The 15,096-nt window shown below is 31.9% G+C and overlaps 13 protein-coding genes across 13 annotated transcripts; 6 read left to right on the top strand and 7 right to left on the bottom strand.

Moving 5' to 3' along the window:
* Positions 1-40: 40 nt before the first annotated feature.
* Positions 41-550, top strand: FG379_003018 (uncharacterized protein; the record flags this gene model as incomplete). Its single annotated transcript, XM_067328648.1, has 1 exon — positions 41-550. One exon carries the CDS (start codon positions 41-43, stop codon positions 548-550), a length of 510 nt encoding a protein of 169 aa, XP_067182230.1.
* Positions 551-599: 49 nt separating this feature from the next.
* On the bottom strand, positions 600-1,496 carry FG379_003017 (uncharacterized protein; the record flags this gene model as incomplete). Its single annotated transcript, XM_067328647.1, has 1 exon — positions 600-1,496. The coding sequence occupies one exon, from the start codon at positions 1,494-1,496 to the stop codon at positions 600-602; it is 897 nt and encodes a 298-aa protein (XP_067182229.1).
* A 118-nt stretch (positions 1,497-1,614) lies between these two features.
* FG379_003016 (uncharacterized protein) lies at positions 1,615-4,047 on the bottom strand (the record flags this gene model as incomplete). The annotated part of the gene is made up of 1 exon (XM_067328646.1): positions 1,615-4,047. One exon carries the CDS (start codon positions 4,045-4,047, stop codon positions 1,615-1,617), a length of 2,433 nt encoding a protein of 810 aa, XP_067182228.1.
* A 305-nt stretch (positions 4,048-4,352) lies between these two features.
* Positions 4,353-4,859, bottom strand: FG379_003015 (uncharacterized protein; the record flags this gene model as incomplete). The annotated part of the gene is made up of 1 exon (XM_067328645.1): positions 4,353-4,859. One exon carries the CDS (start codon positions 4,857-4,859, stop codon positions 4,353-4,355), a length of 507 nt encoding a protein of 168 aa, XP_067182227.1.
* Positions 4,860-5,265: 406 nt separating this feature from the next.
* FG379_003014 (uncharacterized protein) lies at positions 5,266-5,973 on the top strand (the record flags this gene model as incomplete). The annotated part of the gene is made up of 1 exon (XM_067328644.1): positions 5,266-5,973. One exon carries the CDS (start codon positions 5,266-5,268, stop codon positions 5,971-5,973), a length of 708 nt encoding a protein of 235 aa, XP_067182226.1.
* A 560-nt stretch (positions 5,974-6,533) lies between these two features.
* On the top strand, positions 6,534-7,256 carry FG379_003013 (uncharacterized protein; the record flags this gene model as incomplete). Its single annotated transcript, XM_067328643.1, has 1 exon — positions 6,534-7,256. The coding sequence occupies one exon, from the start codon at positions 6,534-6,536 to the stop codon at positions 7,254-7,256; it is 723 nt and encodes a 240-aa protein (XP_067182225.1).
* A 259-nt stretch (positions 7,257-7,515) lies between these two features.
* On the bottom strand, positions 7,516-8,502 carry FG379_003011 (uncharacterized protein; the record flags this gene model as incomplete). Its single annotated transcript, XM_067328641.1, has 1 exon — positions 7,516-8,502. One exon carries the CDS (start codon positions 8,500-8,502, stop codon positions 7,516-7,518), a length of 987 nt encoding a protein of 328 aa, XP_067182223.1.
* A 180-nt stretch (positions 8,503-8,682) lies between these two features.
* On the bottom strand, positions 8,683-9,462 carry FG379_003010 (uncharacterized protein; the record flags this gene model as incomplete). Its single annotated transcript, XM_067328640.1, has 1 exon — positions 8,683-9,462. One exon carries the CDS (start codon positions 9,460-9,462, stop codon positions 8,683-8,685), a length of 780 nt encoding a protein of 259 aa, XP_067182222.1.
* Positions 9,463-9,825: 363 nt separating this feature from the next.
* Positions 9,826-10,556, top strand: FG379_003009 (uncharacterized protein; the record flags this gene model as incomplete). The annotated part of the gene is made up of 2 exons (XM_067328639.1): positions 9,826-10,325; positions 10,472-10,556. 2 exons carry the CDS (start codon positions 9,826-9,828, stop codon positions 10,554-10,556), a joined length of 585 nt encoding a protein of 194 aa, XP_067182221.1.
* A 235-nt stretch (positions 10,557-10,791) lies between these two features.
* FG379_003008 (uncharacterized protein) lies at positions 10,792-11,289 on the bottom strand (the record flags this gene model as incomplete). The annotated part of the gene is made up of 1 exon (XM_067328638.1): positions 10,792-11,289. The coding sequence occupies one exon, from the start codon at positions 11,287-11,289 to the stop codon at positions 10,792-10,794; it is 498 nt and encodes a 165-aa protein (XP_067182220.1).
* Positions 11,290-11,653: 364 nt separating this feature from the next.
* Positions 11,654-12,847, top strand: FG379_003007 (26S proteasome AAA-ATPase subunit RPT3; the record flags this gene model as incomplete). Its single annotated transcript, XM_067328637.1, has 1 exon — positions 11,654-12,847. One exon carries the CDS (start codon positions 11,654-11,656, stop codon positions 12,845-12,847), a length of 1,194 nt encoding a protein of 397 aa, XP_067182219.1.
* A 611-nt stretch (positions 12,848-13,458) lies between these two features.
* Positions 13,459-13,982, bottom strand: FG379_003006 (uncharacterized protein; the record flags this gene model as incomplete). Its single annotated transcript, XM_067328636.1, has 4 exons — positions 13,459-13,518; positions 13,565-13,623; positions 13,674-13,886; positions 13,964-13,982. 4 exons carry the CDS (start codon positions 13,980-13,982, stop codon positions 13,459-13,461), a joined length of 351 nt encoding a protein of 116 aa, XP_067182218.1.
* A 328-nt stretch (positions 13,983-14,310) lies between these two features.
* Positions 14,311-14,973, top strand: FG379_003005 (uncharacterized protein; the record flags this gene model as incomplete). Its single annotated transcript, XM_067328635.1, has 5 exons — positions 14,311-14,497; positions 14,534-14,586; positions 14,626-14,700; positions 14,747-14,797; positions 14,842-14,973. The coding sequence occupies 5 exons, from the start codon at positions 14,311-14,313 to the stop codon at positions 14,971-14,973; spliced, it is 498 nt and encodes a 165-aa protein (XP_067182217.1).
* Between the last annotated feature and the right edge of the window lie 123 nt (positions 14,974-15,096).

Genomic DNA, 15,096 nt, shown 5'->3' with positions numbered 1-15,096 from the left:
TAGGACAAAACCGGGAAACTTTAAATTTTTGATCAAAAAAATGCCCTTGGGAAGTATAGCAAATTTAATAAAAAAGAATATAGAATTAAGAAGCGGAGAGTTGTCAAATGAACTAAAGATAGAAAATGTGCACGAATCAACATTAAAAATACTTTCAGGTGTTGATAAAGTGGAGATAAGTGACGTAAGTAGCTGCACTATATTAGTTGGTCCTGTAACAACCAGTATTTTTATAAACAAATGTAAAAATTGCATAATATGTGTAACTTGCAGGCAAATTAGACTCCATAATTCAGAAGGAGTGCAGGTTTGGCTTTCTTGTTGCACTCCACCTCTAATGGAGAATTGCAAGCATATTACTTTTGATCTCCGTGAAAAAACGAACTCGAATTACTATCGAGAATACGAAAATCATTTAAAGAAAAAAAATGTGAATAACTGCGAATTCCTCTCACTTGAGAGATTTACAGTATCTGACTTCAGTTGGTTGCGTTTACAATCTTCACCAAACTGGAGTATCGGGAAAATAGAGTTGAGCACCATATTATAAAATTTTTTTTGACAATAATTTACATAAGTATTTGTGATTACCAATAAAGTTATTTAATATCTGTTTTAGAATTTGCTGAATCTCCACCTCCATGCAACATTATTTGTATGTTATCTTCTATGCATTCGATTCTAAGGAATAATTCATTGGAAGTAAAGATCCCTTGAAAACTTCCAATAATGGTACCATTACAGGGAGATTTTATAGCAAATTTCTCACTATTAATATCAACATCTGAGACAAAAGAAACGACAGTCTTTTCAGAAATTTCTTTTTGATCACATACACTAAATACCAGAAGTTTTTCAACTTTTGAAAAACAAGACCACTGAATCAGCTTCTTTTTATAATTTATCTTATTCCCATCTTTTACAAAAGTGGGAGAATCAAATCTACATTCATACGGCCTTTTGCTCAGAGGTACACCCATTCCAAGTTTCGAAAAATCCATCTCGGGAGTACTAACACTAGGGTGAGTGGTAGGCACCCTAAATACCGGTTTCAGGTGTTTCGCAACTTCCAGACAAGTCAAGGCAAGAAAAGCCTGAAACTGAATCAACACGGTATTTGATTCGGATATTGCATATATAACCGCCCTGCTGCAAGTAGATACAATTACTTGTTCCAAACTTGAACCATACAATCCTGTTAAAATCTCTTTCTTCTGTAAAAGCAAGCTTATACCACTTTTTGGACCAGATATATCGATAGTCTGCCCAGAAAAGACACTACTCTTTAGTTCTGCACCCCTAACTAATGATATACATATGATATTTAGATTTTCAGATTCCGATTCAATCTGTTGGATCGGGGTGGTCGACTTTAGAAGCTTCGTTGGAGGAGGCAGGGAACCAATCACGGAATAGCAGCCATATGGAGATAAGGCCTTCTCAGAAAGGGAAAATGATAAATTAATAATGAAGAATATGATTAATCGCCCTATCATTATTTATGTCAAAGTTTAGTAAGAAGTGATTTTATTACAATTTGACAGTGGCGCAAAATGTATCTTTTCCGCCAAAGATATCGTATCTTGTAAAAAAATCAAGGCTAAAAAATTAAAACTAATTCAATAATCTCATGACGAGTGAACCCTCATTCTTTAATGTTTTTTCTAGGTGTTCATGGAGTACTTCTTGTATTTCGTGATCATCGCAATTTTCAATTGACATAATCAATAGTCTCTGAGTACTTTTGTTTTTGAATGCATTGTATATCGATCTCACAACAGAGATGATCAAATCAATCAGCTTATCAATAAATACAACAATTTTACTTCCTTTAAATATTGTCTCAAAAATACTCTTTATTATACTCTTTACTTTCTCGTACGAATTATCAAAGAATGATCCTACTTTTTCAATCCATGTTTTGAAATTGATTTCTGTTGACATTAAATTCGATTCTGATGATAAAAGAAGCCTTTCGTTTACAAGATAGGCTCCTGCCGTTTTCATTACAGACTCGGTGGAAATAATATTACTTTCAAATTCAGGTCCGATTTGGCGTTCATTTAAAATCGGGATTTCCAGAATGTTCACTATCTGAGAATTAACCAACAACCTCTCCCTTTCAATCGAGTTCATATGTTCCTGTATTTTTCCAAGTGTTGATTGCAATAAGTTGCGATCATTTGCAATTCTCTCTGGAATAACTCTGGTAACATCGATTAAATTTCTACTAGATGCTATATTTCCAAATATGCTAAATATAGATTTTATGAGATAAACTACCAACTTTAGAACAGATAATATTGACTCCGCTTGGGTAGAATTTGCAAATATAACTGTAAATAATTCTAGAAGCATGTCAAGCATGGATGTTATTCCACTGATTCCTGCAATCTTCTTTGAAAACTGAATAAGCCCATCGTACCATTTTGGCTTTGACGTTACAGATGTTGAATTAGTGATATTTGAAGAAATTTCAACGTCTTCAAGGTTTCTCATAGTATTTGAGTCTTCCCAAGCCAAATTATATGACTTGTCTAAGTATGATTCAATATCCGTCGCTAGCTCTTTAAACCCATAACCAGATAGTAGACTAGATCTTGATAAAGAACTAATATCGACTAATAATCTTGAACCGACGTTATCTGAGATCAAAAGAGAATTCTTGCTACTATTATTACTGGGATGACCAAATGGATTACTTGAAGATATACTAGTGAGTGTTGAATTTAGAATGCTATTTAATTTTTCTCTTAACAATTCATCTTCCAGAGTAAATAGATTCTGATCTGCATTGTGTGCAAGTCCAGACAGGTCTTTGTAAAGACATCTTAAATGATATTGTGATTTTTCAATTTCATATGCATTTTTAGCAATTCTATCGATCAATTTATTCGCAAGCGAAATTTTAGAAGAAGGAGAAGCATCAAATGAATCAAGTGACTTCAAGGTTCTGACCAAATTTGAATTATTTTTCTTTCTTTGAATTAAGTCACTTATCAATGTCACTATTGCTGCAATAACACGGACAATAACATTAATAATTGAACCTATCGGGGAGATCCCAATAACCGACTCAACAATAGAAACGATAAGTGAAAAAATAGGACTTTTTCCTGTTATAACACTAATTCCAAACTTCTTAAGTGGCTCATACCACGGTTTCGTAGTGTTGCTAACTTTAGATTCCTGAGTCTTCAGATTTTCTATTTCAGACTCGGACAATCTATCCTTCAACTTTTCTAGGTTTGATTCATCGATACCACTATTATCAATAGAATGTAACCCCCTCATTAACCTAGTAGAAACCTTTAGTAAGTCTCTAATAGATACATTTTCTTGTTCATTTCTAACAAATTTGTACAATTCTCTAAGATCAGGTATTTGTTCAGCTACTTCCTCAAGAACCATCAACGTGGAATTGAAATTCTGGGCAAGCAGCTCATCTAATATTAAATCACCATTAATGTCGGTCAAATTGTCACCTATGGCATTGTTCAAAAGTTCATCCGAATAACCACTGTTATAAGAAACTACGTCACCTATTCCCGCAGCCTCAAGATCATTATATACAATAGATAATTCATTAATGTTACCAATTAGTTCATAATCAGGTTCTAGTGCAATTGTGCCGTTTGAATTGTTTTTAGTGGGATTCAAGTCAAAAAACGTGCCATTTCCAAGAAATAAATCGCTAATAGTGTTATTTATCGTTTCTTCTACAGTGCGAATAATTAGAGAGTTCACTTCCGATAAGCGATGTATCCCAGAGCCTTCAATTACTTCAAGTGAGCTTTGTGTCCCATTTGAAAAGAGTGTTATCGTCCCGGAGAAATTTGAATTATTCCTAAAAATTTCTTCTAAATCGCAATGCAACTGCTCATGAAGAGTGCTCTTGGGGTTCCTACAAAATAGAGTAAAATCACAGACCGATTCACTAATCACGCTTTTATTTCCTCTAAAACCCGAGTCATGTTTTCTACTCCTTGAAAGTACAAAACCCAAGTTAACAGCCATAAAAGAAATTATTCTAATAAACGATATCATTGCGACAAAACCCACTCAAAAGAATACGAACTGAGTACTGACCTTAATCACGGATGAGTTATTTGAATGTCGTCCACAATAATGAAAAATAATTGGCACACACGACATGACATATTTTACGCATGCGCGACAAAAAAAAAGCTTCAAGTGGAAGAGAACGTACATAAGATAATGAAAACAATCAAGTTAGCAATAATTCTAGGTTATCTCATAAAAAGAACTAAAGTGGCAACCCCAGTTGTATTTACCTCTCAAAGTCCTGTGAAACACACGTTTTTGAATTAGTCTCGAGACGTCGCGATTGTTCAACTTGATTCAATGGAATTAGGTTGCTCAACCGCAATTGAAGTATTACCTAATAACCCAAAAGCTCTCCTAATCATATCCTCAACATCATATTGTAGCTCACTGCTGTTTGAAACCATTCCAACTACTTCCTCTGTATTTAAACCTTCAACATTGCCATGAGACAAAATGCGATGTATTGAGTCGTTTTCAGGGCTAACCATTGCAATTGGTATGGTTGCTGTGAGTTCAACCGTCACATTTGTAAATAATCCAGTTGAATTGACGAACAATATGTGCTTTGATTTTGTTTGCGGAATTGTATTTAATAAGACAGGTCTCTCTTGCTCTAGGATAACATTTTCAGTTGAACTTTGAGTTTCATGTGAATTAGATGAGTTATCAACACCTTCAGCTGGACTTTCAGCTACATCTTCTACCTTGTGTGTATCTGTGAGTGTTCTAAAGTTGGTGCAGAGAACGCCATTTAATGCCAAGACAAATGCAAGTAAACTTAATGACCTCATTTTGCGATAAAAAATAATTTTTTTCCCGAAGAGAATTTATTCCAGATTAATTTGGCAATTTCTGATTTTTTGTTTACAACAAATCTGCCAAATATTGTGTTTTGTATCTATTAATATGAATTTAGTTCATCTTACGTATGTCGTTGGGACATGACAGATGTTGTGGAATCTATTTTGCACTGATCTAACAAAGAAGTTGCAATATAAGAAATCCACTTCTTAATTGATTGGTATCGACTTATTGAATGTTAATGTTGCTTTTTTTTTAAATGTATGAATATGAAGTTGTGGACTTTTAGAAATGTATATTTTCCCTTACATTGTATATCTATAACTGAATATAAAATTTGTGTGACTCAGTAAAATGTGTGCTTAAGAGTAGTTATAAATTTTAGTTTGGGATTAAATGATATCTATAATTGGAACAGTTACTGTAATCATCTCCTTCCTAATTATTGCTGTTTGTTCTAAAACTCAAAATGAACAGATTTTACTTATTGATGTTTATAGACTCAGTTCTAATATATTTATCTCCTCCGTATTTAACTCTTCAGAGCCCGGATATTATACAACCTATATTTCTGATCCATTAGGAGAAAATCCGTACAAAACAAAAAAACCTATTGATAAACCAAAATTAGTAAATAGCAACACGGTACATATTTTCGGTGAAGATATTAAGGTTCCGGATTATCAACCGGTTGGTGTACAAAAATGCGTGACTCCAATATTTAATATAAATACATGTCAAAAAATATGCATTTCTGGTAAAGGCAAAGCAAGTATGGCAGTTTTTAATTTATATTCCATAGTTTTTAACTCAGGTGAAGAGCATATGTTATTGAATGTTACAAACTCCGAGGAACTGCTTATAGATAATGAACTTGTTGTATATGGTTTGACAAGTTGTTCAATAACAACTTTGAATACTGTTATTTGGGGTTTCTTAACATTCGCAGCTGTATTTTCGATATTGGTATTTGCTCTCTTTATCTTTGAGATTATCGAATACTTGAGATTTAAGTCAGATATGAAAGATCCGCTAATAATAGGTGGTGAGATACGAACCATAAGTTCAGGGGACTTTTCTCCGGACACAGCATCTACTATTTAGAAGCTAAACAATACTTTTAAATAAATATTTGTAATTGTTTATCTGACAGGGTTATAATTACTTTTTTTGTTGTTAAAAGGTGACCGTTGATCACCAATTGCCGCGAAATAATATTTTTGAACCGAAAATTTATTTTTGTTTGATATTTTATATTCAATTGAAGCAAAATGGTTATGAGAAATTCGACACATCAATTTATATATGAAAAAAACTACATATTAAGTATCTTTATAAGGTGTCGAAGTATAACGATTAGCACAGTCAAGGCTTTATTCGTCGTTGCTACGTAGATAAAAATCAAATTTAATGTACACAATTATTTGAAATATGAACACAAATTAATCATAAGAATTTCTTCTTAAATAAAAAAACCGTCTTCAGTAAAAAAATAAACAAAATTAACACATTTGGTATTATTTGGAAGATATTGGAATATTTAGATTATTTAATCACATATTCAAGTTACAATGCATAAAAACGAAAAAAAGTGCTTTACAAGGGTAGCTTAATTGCGGTACCGCACCTGCCTAATATAATTTTGGTGATGAAAAATTGCAGATATGAATTTTTACATTCTGACACCTTTGTTTTTACTGATATGCATTATTACTCCAATTGAATCTAATGTATCTCCAGAAGGGAGTATATTTTCAAGTTCTATGGGCTTTTTTAATGCTTTTCTAAGACTCTTTAGAGTTATATACACTTTTGGAAAAGAATTCAGAGGAGAAATGGAATATAATTCAATTAGTCATTTGGGATATAATCATCTTCAGAGCGCGACAAACAATGAGGTTGCTGAAGTGGTGAGAGGTAAAAGGAAAAAAGGAAAAATAAAAAAGAAATTAATTTTCTTCCCTGAAGAAAGCTGTGCTAGTAATGGAACTAGTACAGAATCTATGGCGGAGCAGGGTACTGACAAAACGGATCTAAAATATGAATTTATGAATTTCACTATTGATGACTACTTATCAGAAATGAATGATACAGCTGACCTTATGATGATTGTTAATTCAAGTCTATTTTCTAGATTGAATAGAAGTTACGTGGTAAATACGACTTTAATCACAAGTGATGAATATATGAATTTGAGTTCTACAGAACATGGATTAAGCGACAATTATGAGAAAGAATTAATCCGTTTTATGAAGGATGAAAATGACACACTCCAAGAAGATAAAGCAGCAAATAATTCTACAATTTTTAAAAGCTCAGATAACATGAGCAACTGCGAAGGAACATCAAATATTGAGAATCCAGGTCTTAGGGGGAGATCAAGATGATTACATTTCTATTTGAGTGGGATCTGTATTTCACTTTAAGAAACCCTTTTTTTTCTTGGATTGAAAAAAGTTATTTATTCCAAATTGTATAAAAATAAAAGTATTAGATTTATTAATGTTCAATAGTGCAATATAATGGTGTTAGAGAGACGTTTAAATAATGCTATATATTAAAAACATTTCATAGTTATATAAAAAACCTTTGCTTGTGTTGTCAAAATTTGTATTCTAGCTTATCTGCGAAGTTACAATTGTCAATTTAGGTATTTCTCTTTGAATCACTCGAATGTGTAATACGAACTTTAGATGCCACATATCTTCTCATCTCATCTTCAGAGCCTGGAGGCAACCTCCTAGGTTCCCTTAACATTTTTTTATGAAATGGCTCTGTTCCAGGTGCTCCTTGAATATCCGGAATATTGTGACTAAATAAATCTTTTACGTTTCTGGTTTCACTGTGGCTCTCACCATCAAAAGTATATATTCGATTAGTTGGAGGGACTGGAACACTAATCATGGCTTGTTCTAAGGCAGATTTTTGCTTCATTTCTGCAGAAATTTTTTCAATAATTGCATTAACTGGATCAAATATAGGTTCCTTTTTCTCACTTTTAACTGTTACATCTGAAATTTTTCTTAGAGCTCCTGTTTCGGTGATTGCAGGGCTTTTGGCAGTTTTAACATTATTTATATATTCCTTCATAATATCTTGTAAGTTAATTGTATTTCGAGTGCTTATTACATATTTATTTATGTTTATTCCAGCTGAATAACTATTATCAGATTGTTTTATACTTGCCCTAATTGATAATTGAGTTCCCTGTAACAATAGCCTTTCACATAATGGAATGGAACGTTTTTGTTTTAGATATACATCTTTCCAACTACATTCAGTTTTTTGCGGAATGCTGTAAGTTAGTCCACTGAAAGACAGAATACACCTTTCTTTCATAGATTTTGCACTTAATTCACTAATTTTGCTTCTATCATCGTCACCAAGTAGCTGATAACGTCTAATATAGTTAATTGATTTCAGGTGATTCTCATTTAGGCATACCTTAATTTTGCAAGCGTCACTCTTCGTTCCCGAATCTAATTCTTTTCTATTCGAAATTTTATTTTTTGAAATACCTGATTGAATTCTGGTTATGATATTCCTTGCATTCCTAGATGAAAATACAACACCAGTTCCAAATGAGAACAGAATTAAGGAATGAATGATTATTACATTAATTATTGAACGCATTAATTCCCTTCTCAAACATTCAATGAAATAAATATTAGATTCAGATCAGAAAAGTGTACCGCCATAAATAACATTAGTTTGCACAGCTAAAAGAAATTGAAAAACTATTAATAATCTCCATCAAAAAGATGTTATACTTTATTTGTATTAATATTATAAAATACGTAAAAATAACTTGTTTCATTGAATTCTCTCACTATAAATTTGCTCAAGTTTACATTTAAAGTCATTTGATTTACTTGAAACAGGTTTTATATTGGAAAGAGCTTGCAACTCCTTCTCTAATTCAACTTTTCTTGATCCAAGATTTTGGCGTTCATATTCCAGATTTGAATCTGTGTCGTTAAATGGGGCAGTTTCAACCTTTGTGACATTAACTTTGGGAGCGGAGCCCGTTTTGTTGGCTGCAATTTCATCACTATCTAGATATTTGGTAACATTTGAATTAAATGCTATTTTTCCCTTTTTTATCACATTTTTGGAGGGACTTGGGATAGATTCTGTTCTATTCGAAGTGTTGGTACTTTTACTAATTGCGAAACTTTTGTTTTCAATAGTTTCACTCTTTAAATTCAACAAAGGATCTGTAAATAGCGGAGTCGACTTTATTGCATTGTAAAGTTCCAAATATTTATGTATTTCAATAGGATTGTTACATGGATCTGGATGCCAAAGTATACCATTAATCGCTAACAGTGTTACAATATTAATGGGTATATTACCTTTTTCTACCACAGATATTAATGAATTTAGGTTTTTCAAAGCAATATTACATTTGTTTTTCACTGGTACTGTTTCTTTTGAGGATAAAATGGATATAAATTTATAAAAATAAGATAAGTTGGTCTCTGTAGATGATATTATTTCTGAAGAAGACATTAATTGCCTTCTTTTTTCCATACTTATCGGATATAAAAGACTAATTATCATTAAAACGAAAGGATAGTATATTTTCCTCATTTTTAAACTAGTTATGTCAGTTCAAGACCAAGATTTTATTATAACGTAGTACCCGCCTTCTCATGTTGCAAATATAAAATTTTCAGTTAATGCTTATTTGCTTCAAATAGTAAAAAAATAAAATCATTTATCTGAAAATAATTTTTATATTTTTACATAAAAATTTTATTTAATTATGAAGCTATTTTAAATTAGTTGTTTATTAGTATTTATTTGAACACGAAAAAAAGTCAGAAAACAATATAGGTGAAGGCCAGAATACATTTGGCATTATTTGCATGTAAGATAGTACTTGTAATCGCAGGTATTAAAAGAAACAGGTGTCAAATATTAATTTTTGGTACCAAATTTTTTTAATATCAAATGAGGAATAATATTAATAATTTAAAGAATTACTCCGAAGTTAATTTATTATTTCATTTGATAAAGTACAACTATCGAAGAAGTGATTTTTTAATCAATAACTTACTTTCAAATGCCGTTTTTGGTGAGAAATGCTTCAACAAGTATTTATATTGCTCTAGGATATATTCAATACAACAAACTTATAGAGGTTCTTCTGTGCTTGAAGCTTTGAATGTTGTGAGGGATAATGAAACGCAATTAAATGAAAAACATGAACCATGTGGTGCCAAACATTCAACAAATCAGATTCTTTTGAAATATAAAGGTAGAGAAATAGTGTCCAAATCCTTTGAGAATTTGCCAACTGTACTTTCACATAGGGAATATTACCTGGGAAAATACTTCTCATTCTCTTATTGGAGTTGTTGTTATAGGGACATTGGGGAAGAAAAGATGAAATTTTTTGATGTTATTCTAATTTTTGATGAGCAGAGCCAAAAAGGACCCGAATTAGAAAGGTATTTTAATATAGTAATGTTTACCAAAACAAACCGGCATTTATTTTACAACAAAAAGAAGAGTATAATAGTGGGAAAACATCAATTGAACTACGGGGCAATATTTCTATTATTTTACATTTTATTATATATATACGATTTAATAGAATCGAAAGTGAAAATTATCTATTCAGGCTCTGGTATCAATGTCGAAGAAATGTTTGTGAGAAGATGGTCGGAAGAATTAAATAACGCTCAAACATGGGGCAAAAAAAAATAATATGGTTTTGTTCAATTCCCCAAAAGATATTGCATGTTCATTACACCACACTCTTACAAATTAAGTAAAAAAAATTAAACCGATCTATGAATATGATTGATGGGAAGGAAATATCTAAGTCAGTGCTTATTATTCAAAAGTGCTTTCGTGGGTATATAATGAGGTTGAAAAAGATGTCACTAAGTCGCAGGAAGGAGTTCATGAGGATCATGGAGATACAACACCTACTTTTAAGGGTTCACTTAAGAAACTACCATTTAAGAGTGAGTGAGCATCAACTTTGCTAATATTATTACTACTCCCGAAATAATTTACATCTCCTATTGGAGTACTAAAATCATATAGTGGTTCATCTTTATCTAATGAAACGATCGACCAAAAAATTCTAACAACCTTTTTTTTTATTATTAATAATGAATCCCAAATGTTGTTTGGATTATCTTTGCGAAGACCATGATTATACTCAACAGTGTTTCTTTTTTTTTGGATTTCTGGGTAAATTGGTGTTACGCAACTTAAAGATCTCTCATCGGAAATTTTTGAATTCTTGTTAGAAGTATAGCCCGAGTTTTCCTTGTTTAACTCTGAGTCTGAACTTTTATTCGACTTGTAATACTCTGAGACAGTGAAGTTATTTACAATATCTCCAGGTTTCTCGTTCTTAAATAGTCCCAAAGCATCGCATAATTTTCCTTTTTCAAACATCTCAACCCAATTTCTTTTTATACCAAAATCGAGCAAGGATAGTATTTGGGACCTAATTTAATGTAATACATAAATGAAATATAAATTAAGGAAAAAAACGGTGTAAATTTATTGTTTTAGCCTTGAAAAGTTCAACTACGAGTTACTCTGTGCGAAGCAGGATTTGTTACAAGTTACTCATACGTATGTTCTTTTTGAAGTAGTCGTGGGGAAGTAACTTATTTGTTTATCCGAATATTTTATTGTGATATTCTTGGTTTCACTTAATTTTGTTTTACCGCAATCCCACAAAAATGCGGGATTTATATTTCGAGTTTCTTTTTATTTTTCTTTAGCTTGCTTTGAACTCTAATATCGTAATTCAATGGGTAAACTTAAACTAGGTATGAATAAAGCTGAATATAATGACTGTTTCTTATATGAGAAACTTAGAGAACTTGAAAAGGAACTAGAATTTTTGTGTATTCAGGAAGAGTACATTAAAGATGAACAGATAAATCTTAAGCGTGAATTTCTACGCGCAAAGGAAGAAATAAAACGCATTCAATCAGTTCCTCTTGTTATTGGGCAATTTCTTGAAATGATTGACTCGAAGTATGGTATAGTTTCCTCTACTGCAGGTTCAAATTACTATGTCAGGGTCTTATCTACAATAAACAGAGAGGAACTGAAGCCTCCAACTTCAGTCGCACTTCACAGACATAGCCACGCCGTAGTTGATATTCTTCCTCCAGAGGCAGATTCAAGTATTCAAATGTTACAAATGCAAGAGAAACCAGATGTTACTTATGCTGATATTGGTGGTATGGATATACAAAAACAAGAAGTTAGAGAGGCTGTTGAGTTACCACTAATCTGCCCCGAATTGTATCAACAAATAGGAATTGACCCACCGACAGGGGTACTACTTTACGGACCTCCTGGGACGGGCAAAACAATGTTAGCTAAAGCAGTTGCAAATCACACAACAGCAACATTTATACGTGTTGTCGGCTCCGAATTTGTCCAGAAGTACTTAGGTGAGGGGCCTAGAATGGTTAGAGATGTTTTTAGGCTCGCTAGAGAGAATGCACCGGCAATAGTTTTTATTGATGAAGTGGATTCTATTGCAACAAAACGTTTCGATGCACAGACTGGGGCAGATAGAGAAGTTCAGCGTATTTTATTGGAATTGCTAAACCAAATGGATGGTTTCGACCAAACTACAAATGTAAAGGTGATAATGGCAACCAACAGAGCAGATACACTTGATCCTGCATTATTAAGACCTGGTAGATTGGATCGGAAAATAGAATTCCCTTTACCAGACAGAAGACAAAGAAGACTTATTTTTCAGACAATAACTGCGAAAATGAATTTAAGTGATGAAGTTGATCTTGAAGAGTTTGTATCTAGACCGGAGAAGATATCTGCTGCAGACATTGCTGCAATAGCACAGGAGGCAGGAATGCAGGCTGTTAGAAAAAATAGGTATGTAGTCTTGCCGAAGGATTTTGAGAAAGGTTGGAAAATACATGTGAAGAAAAGTGATAGAGATTTCGATTTCTATAGCGTATAGAACAACCATAATAATACCTTTTCTTGTGTTTTTAATAGTTTTTTTTCTTGATTTCTGCGTGAATCTTGATGTTTTCTCTCTGTATTTATTAATTTGACTCGTTGAGCTGAACGTATTTTATTTGTGATGGCAATGAGTTATCTGTAATTTGAGTAACACATTCAACTATTTCATGTTCTTTTATGGATTGTGTTTGCAATAAAGTTGTAATTTTAATTGGTACATTAGTTTTAACATTTCGCATTGAAAATTAATCTAAACCGGAATAATTAGGGTGGTTATTTTCAATAAATGATTGATTTTTGATAACAACTATGTAAAAAAAGTTAACTTGGTTTTAGCAACGGAAATAACTGCTCCAATATTCTAAAATAATTTGAATATTTTTACAGTAGGAATGATTACACCACGTTATTCATAAAGTCTTGCAAATGTTATAACAAATATTCAACATCGAACATTGTTTATCATACTAATAATATGTGGATATTTTTTTTGAAATTTATTGTTAGAAACGAACTTTCAATTTAGTACCTTGTTCTCAGAAAAAGGCATTTAATAACATTAGTTGAAAAAAAAGTCATACATTGTAAGAAATAATAATTTTATTTTTAGTCATTTCTTGTTTTTGTTTTGACTGAAGATAATGAATCCAAATACTTTTTATTAACCTGAAAACACCATTGAAATGATTACAGACTAAAAGTTTGGACCTACCTTTTTAATGAAATCAGGATAATCTACACATGCAGTCAAAATCAAGTCAACTAATTGTTCTGCAATATGAAGTAATAATTTGATATGTAATGGAAAAAGAGAAACTCACCTCTTTCCAAACAAACAATTTGGCTCTCAATCGATGCTGCTTTAAGTGGGCCACCTAACCTACGAATTAACTCAGATTTCTCCGTAAAAACTCTTTCAGAAATGAATTTGTTAATATCACCTCTCTTGTTGCTACTTAAACAGTAGCTAATCCTCTTTCTTTCATCACTTTCACGAGTTCTAACGGGTGTCTGGTAATATGAAGCTTCATAAACTCATAAGTTAATTTTCCATCAAGAACACCATATCAATACAGATTTGTGAAGTGGTGTTGGGAATCTGCAAACTTACCATTAACTGTTTCTTTCATTTTTCCTTAAAAAATAATATTTCTTTGTTTTGCGCGCCAATGGTTGTTTAAATAAACAGGTCAACTAGAGGTTTACAACAAAGAACTATCGCAAACAATAAATTCATTCACAATCAAATACAATAATAGGTGATAAAGTATGCTAAAAAACAATCACAATACTTAAAATGACCAGGTAATAAAATACTTCAATTTTGTGAAAAACATGTAATTCCTTTTTTGCATGCATACACAACATGCAAATGTAACTAAAAAAGCTTTCAATTCTATTAAAGTAGAGAGAGGACTGCAATATCGAATATACAGTATAATATACATATTTATATATATGGTTTCAGAAACTAGATCGAAATTAAAACAACACAGAAGTGACCTTAGAAAACTTTCTTTGGTCTTTTTCATAATAATGGACTTGTTCTATGCAGGAATATTATTATCTTCAGTTGGAAGAGTCTGTGACACACCATTGAAGTCTTGGCTATTTGGTGCAATACTATTGGTAGGTACAAAATTAGGTAAATAAATTCAAACAATCATTATTTCAATTTCAGTCTTATCCCGCAACAAAATTGATAAATATCATAGAATGTTGGTTTGGCCAAAGGTAAGGTTAAAGTTAAATATAAAAGAAAAAATAACTCAGATAAGTGTTGCAGTAATTGGAGAGGCAATTCTATTCATTGGGAGCTTCCTCTGGTTTACACTAGGAACAGTTTGGGTAAGTTCTAAATATTCTCACTTTAGTTTAATTAATATCCTAACAGGTAAACACCTCATTAGTTTGTCAAAGCACTGCTCCTGCATTGTGGTGGACAGTAAGTTAAAGTATTTAAGTGAAATATGATAATCATTTTTTTAGTCCTTTGTAACAATATCATCAATATGGTTCTTTACAGCTGGCCTTGCACTTTCACTAATTGGAATAACAGTTTATCATATGATCTCAACAGGTGGTTCAAATCCAGAATTCAATACAGTTTCAAGGAATTAAAATATGATGCATAATAAACTTGAGAATTGAAAAAAGAATTCAAATATTATGTTTAAAAATAAGCACACAAATATCAGATCTTTCAATAGGTACTTTAAATAGGAAAAGAATCGGAAAACACAA

Source organism: Cryptosporidium bovis (genome assembly GCF_009768925.1).
Source record: "Cryptosporidium bovis isolate 45015 chromosome Unknown contig_5, whole genome shotgun sequence".
NCBI lineage: Eukaryota > Apicomplexa > Conoidasida > Eucoccidiorida > Cryptosporidiidae > Cryptosporidium > Cryptosporidium bovis.
This window is presented reverse-complemented; position numbering and strand designations above follow the sequence as displayed.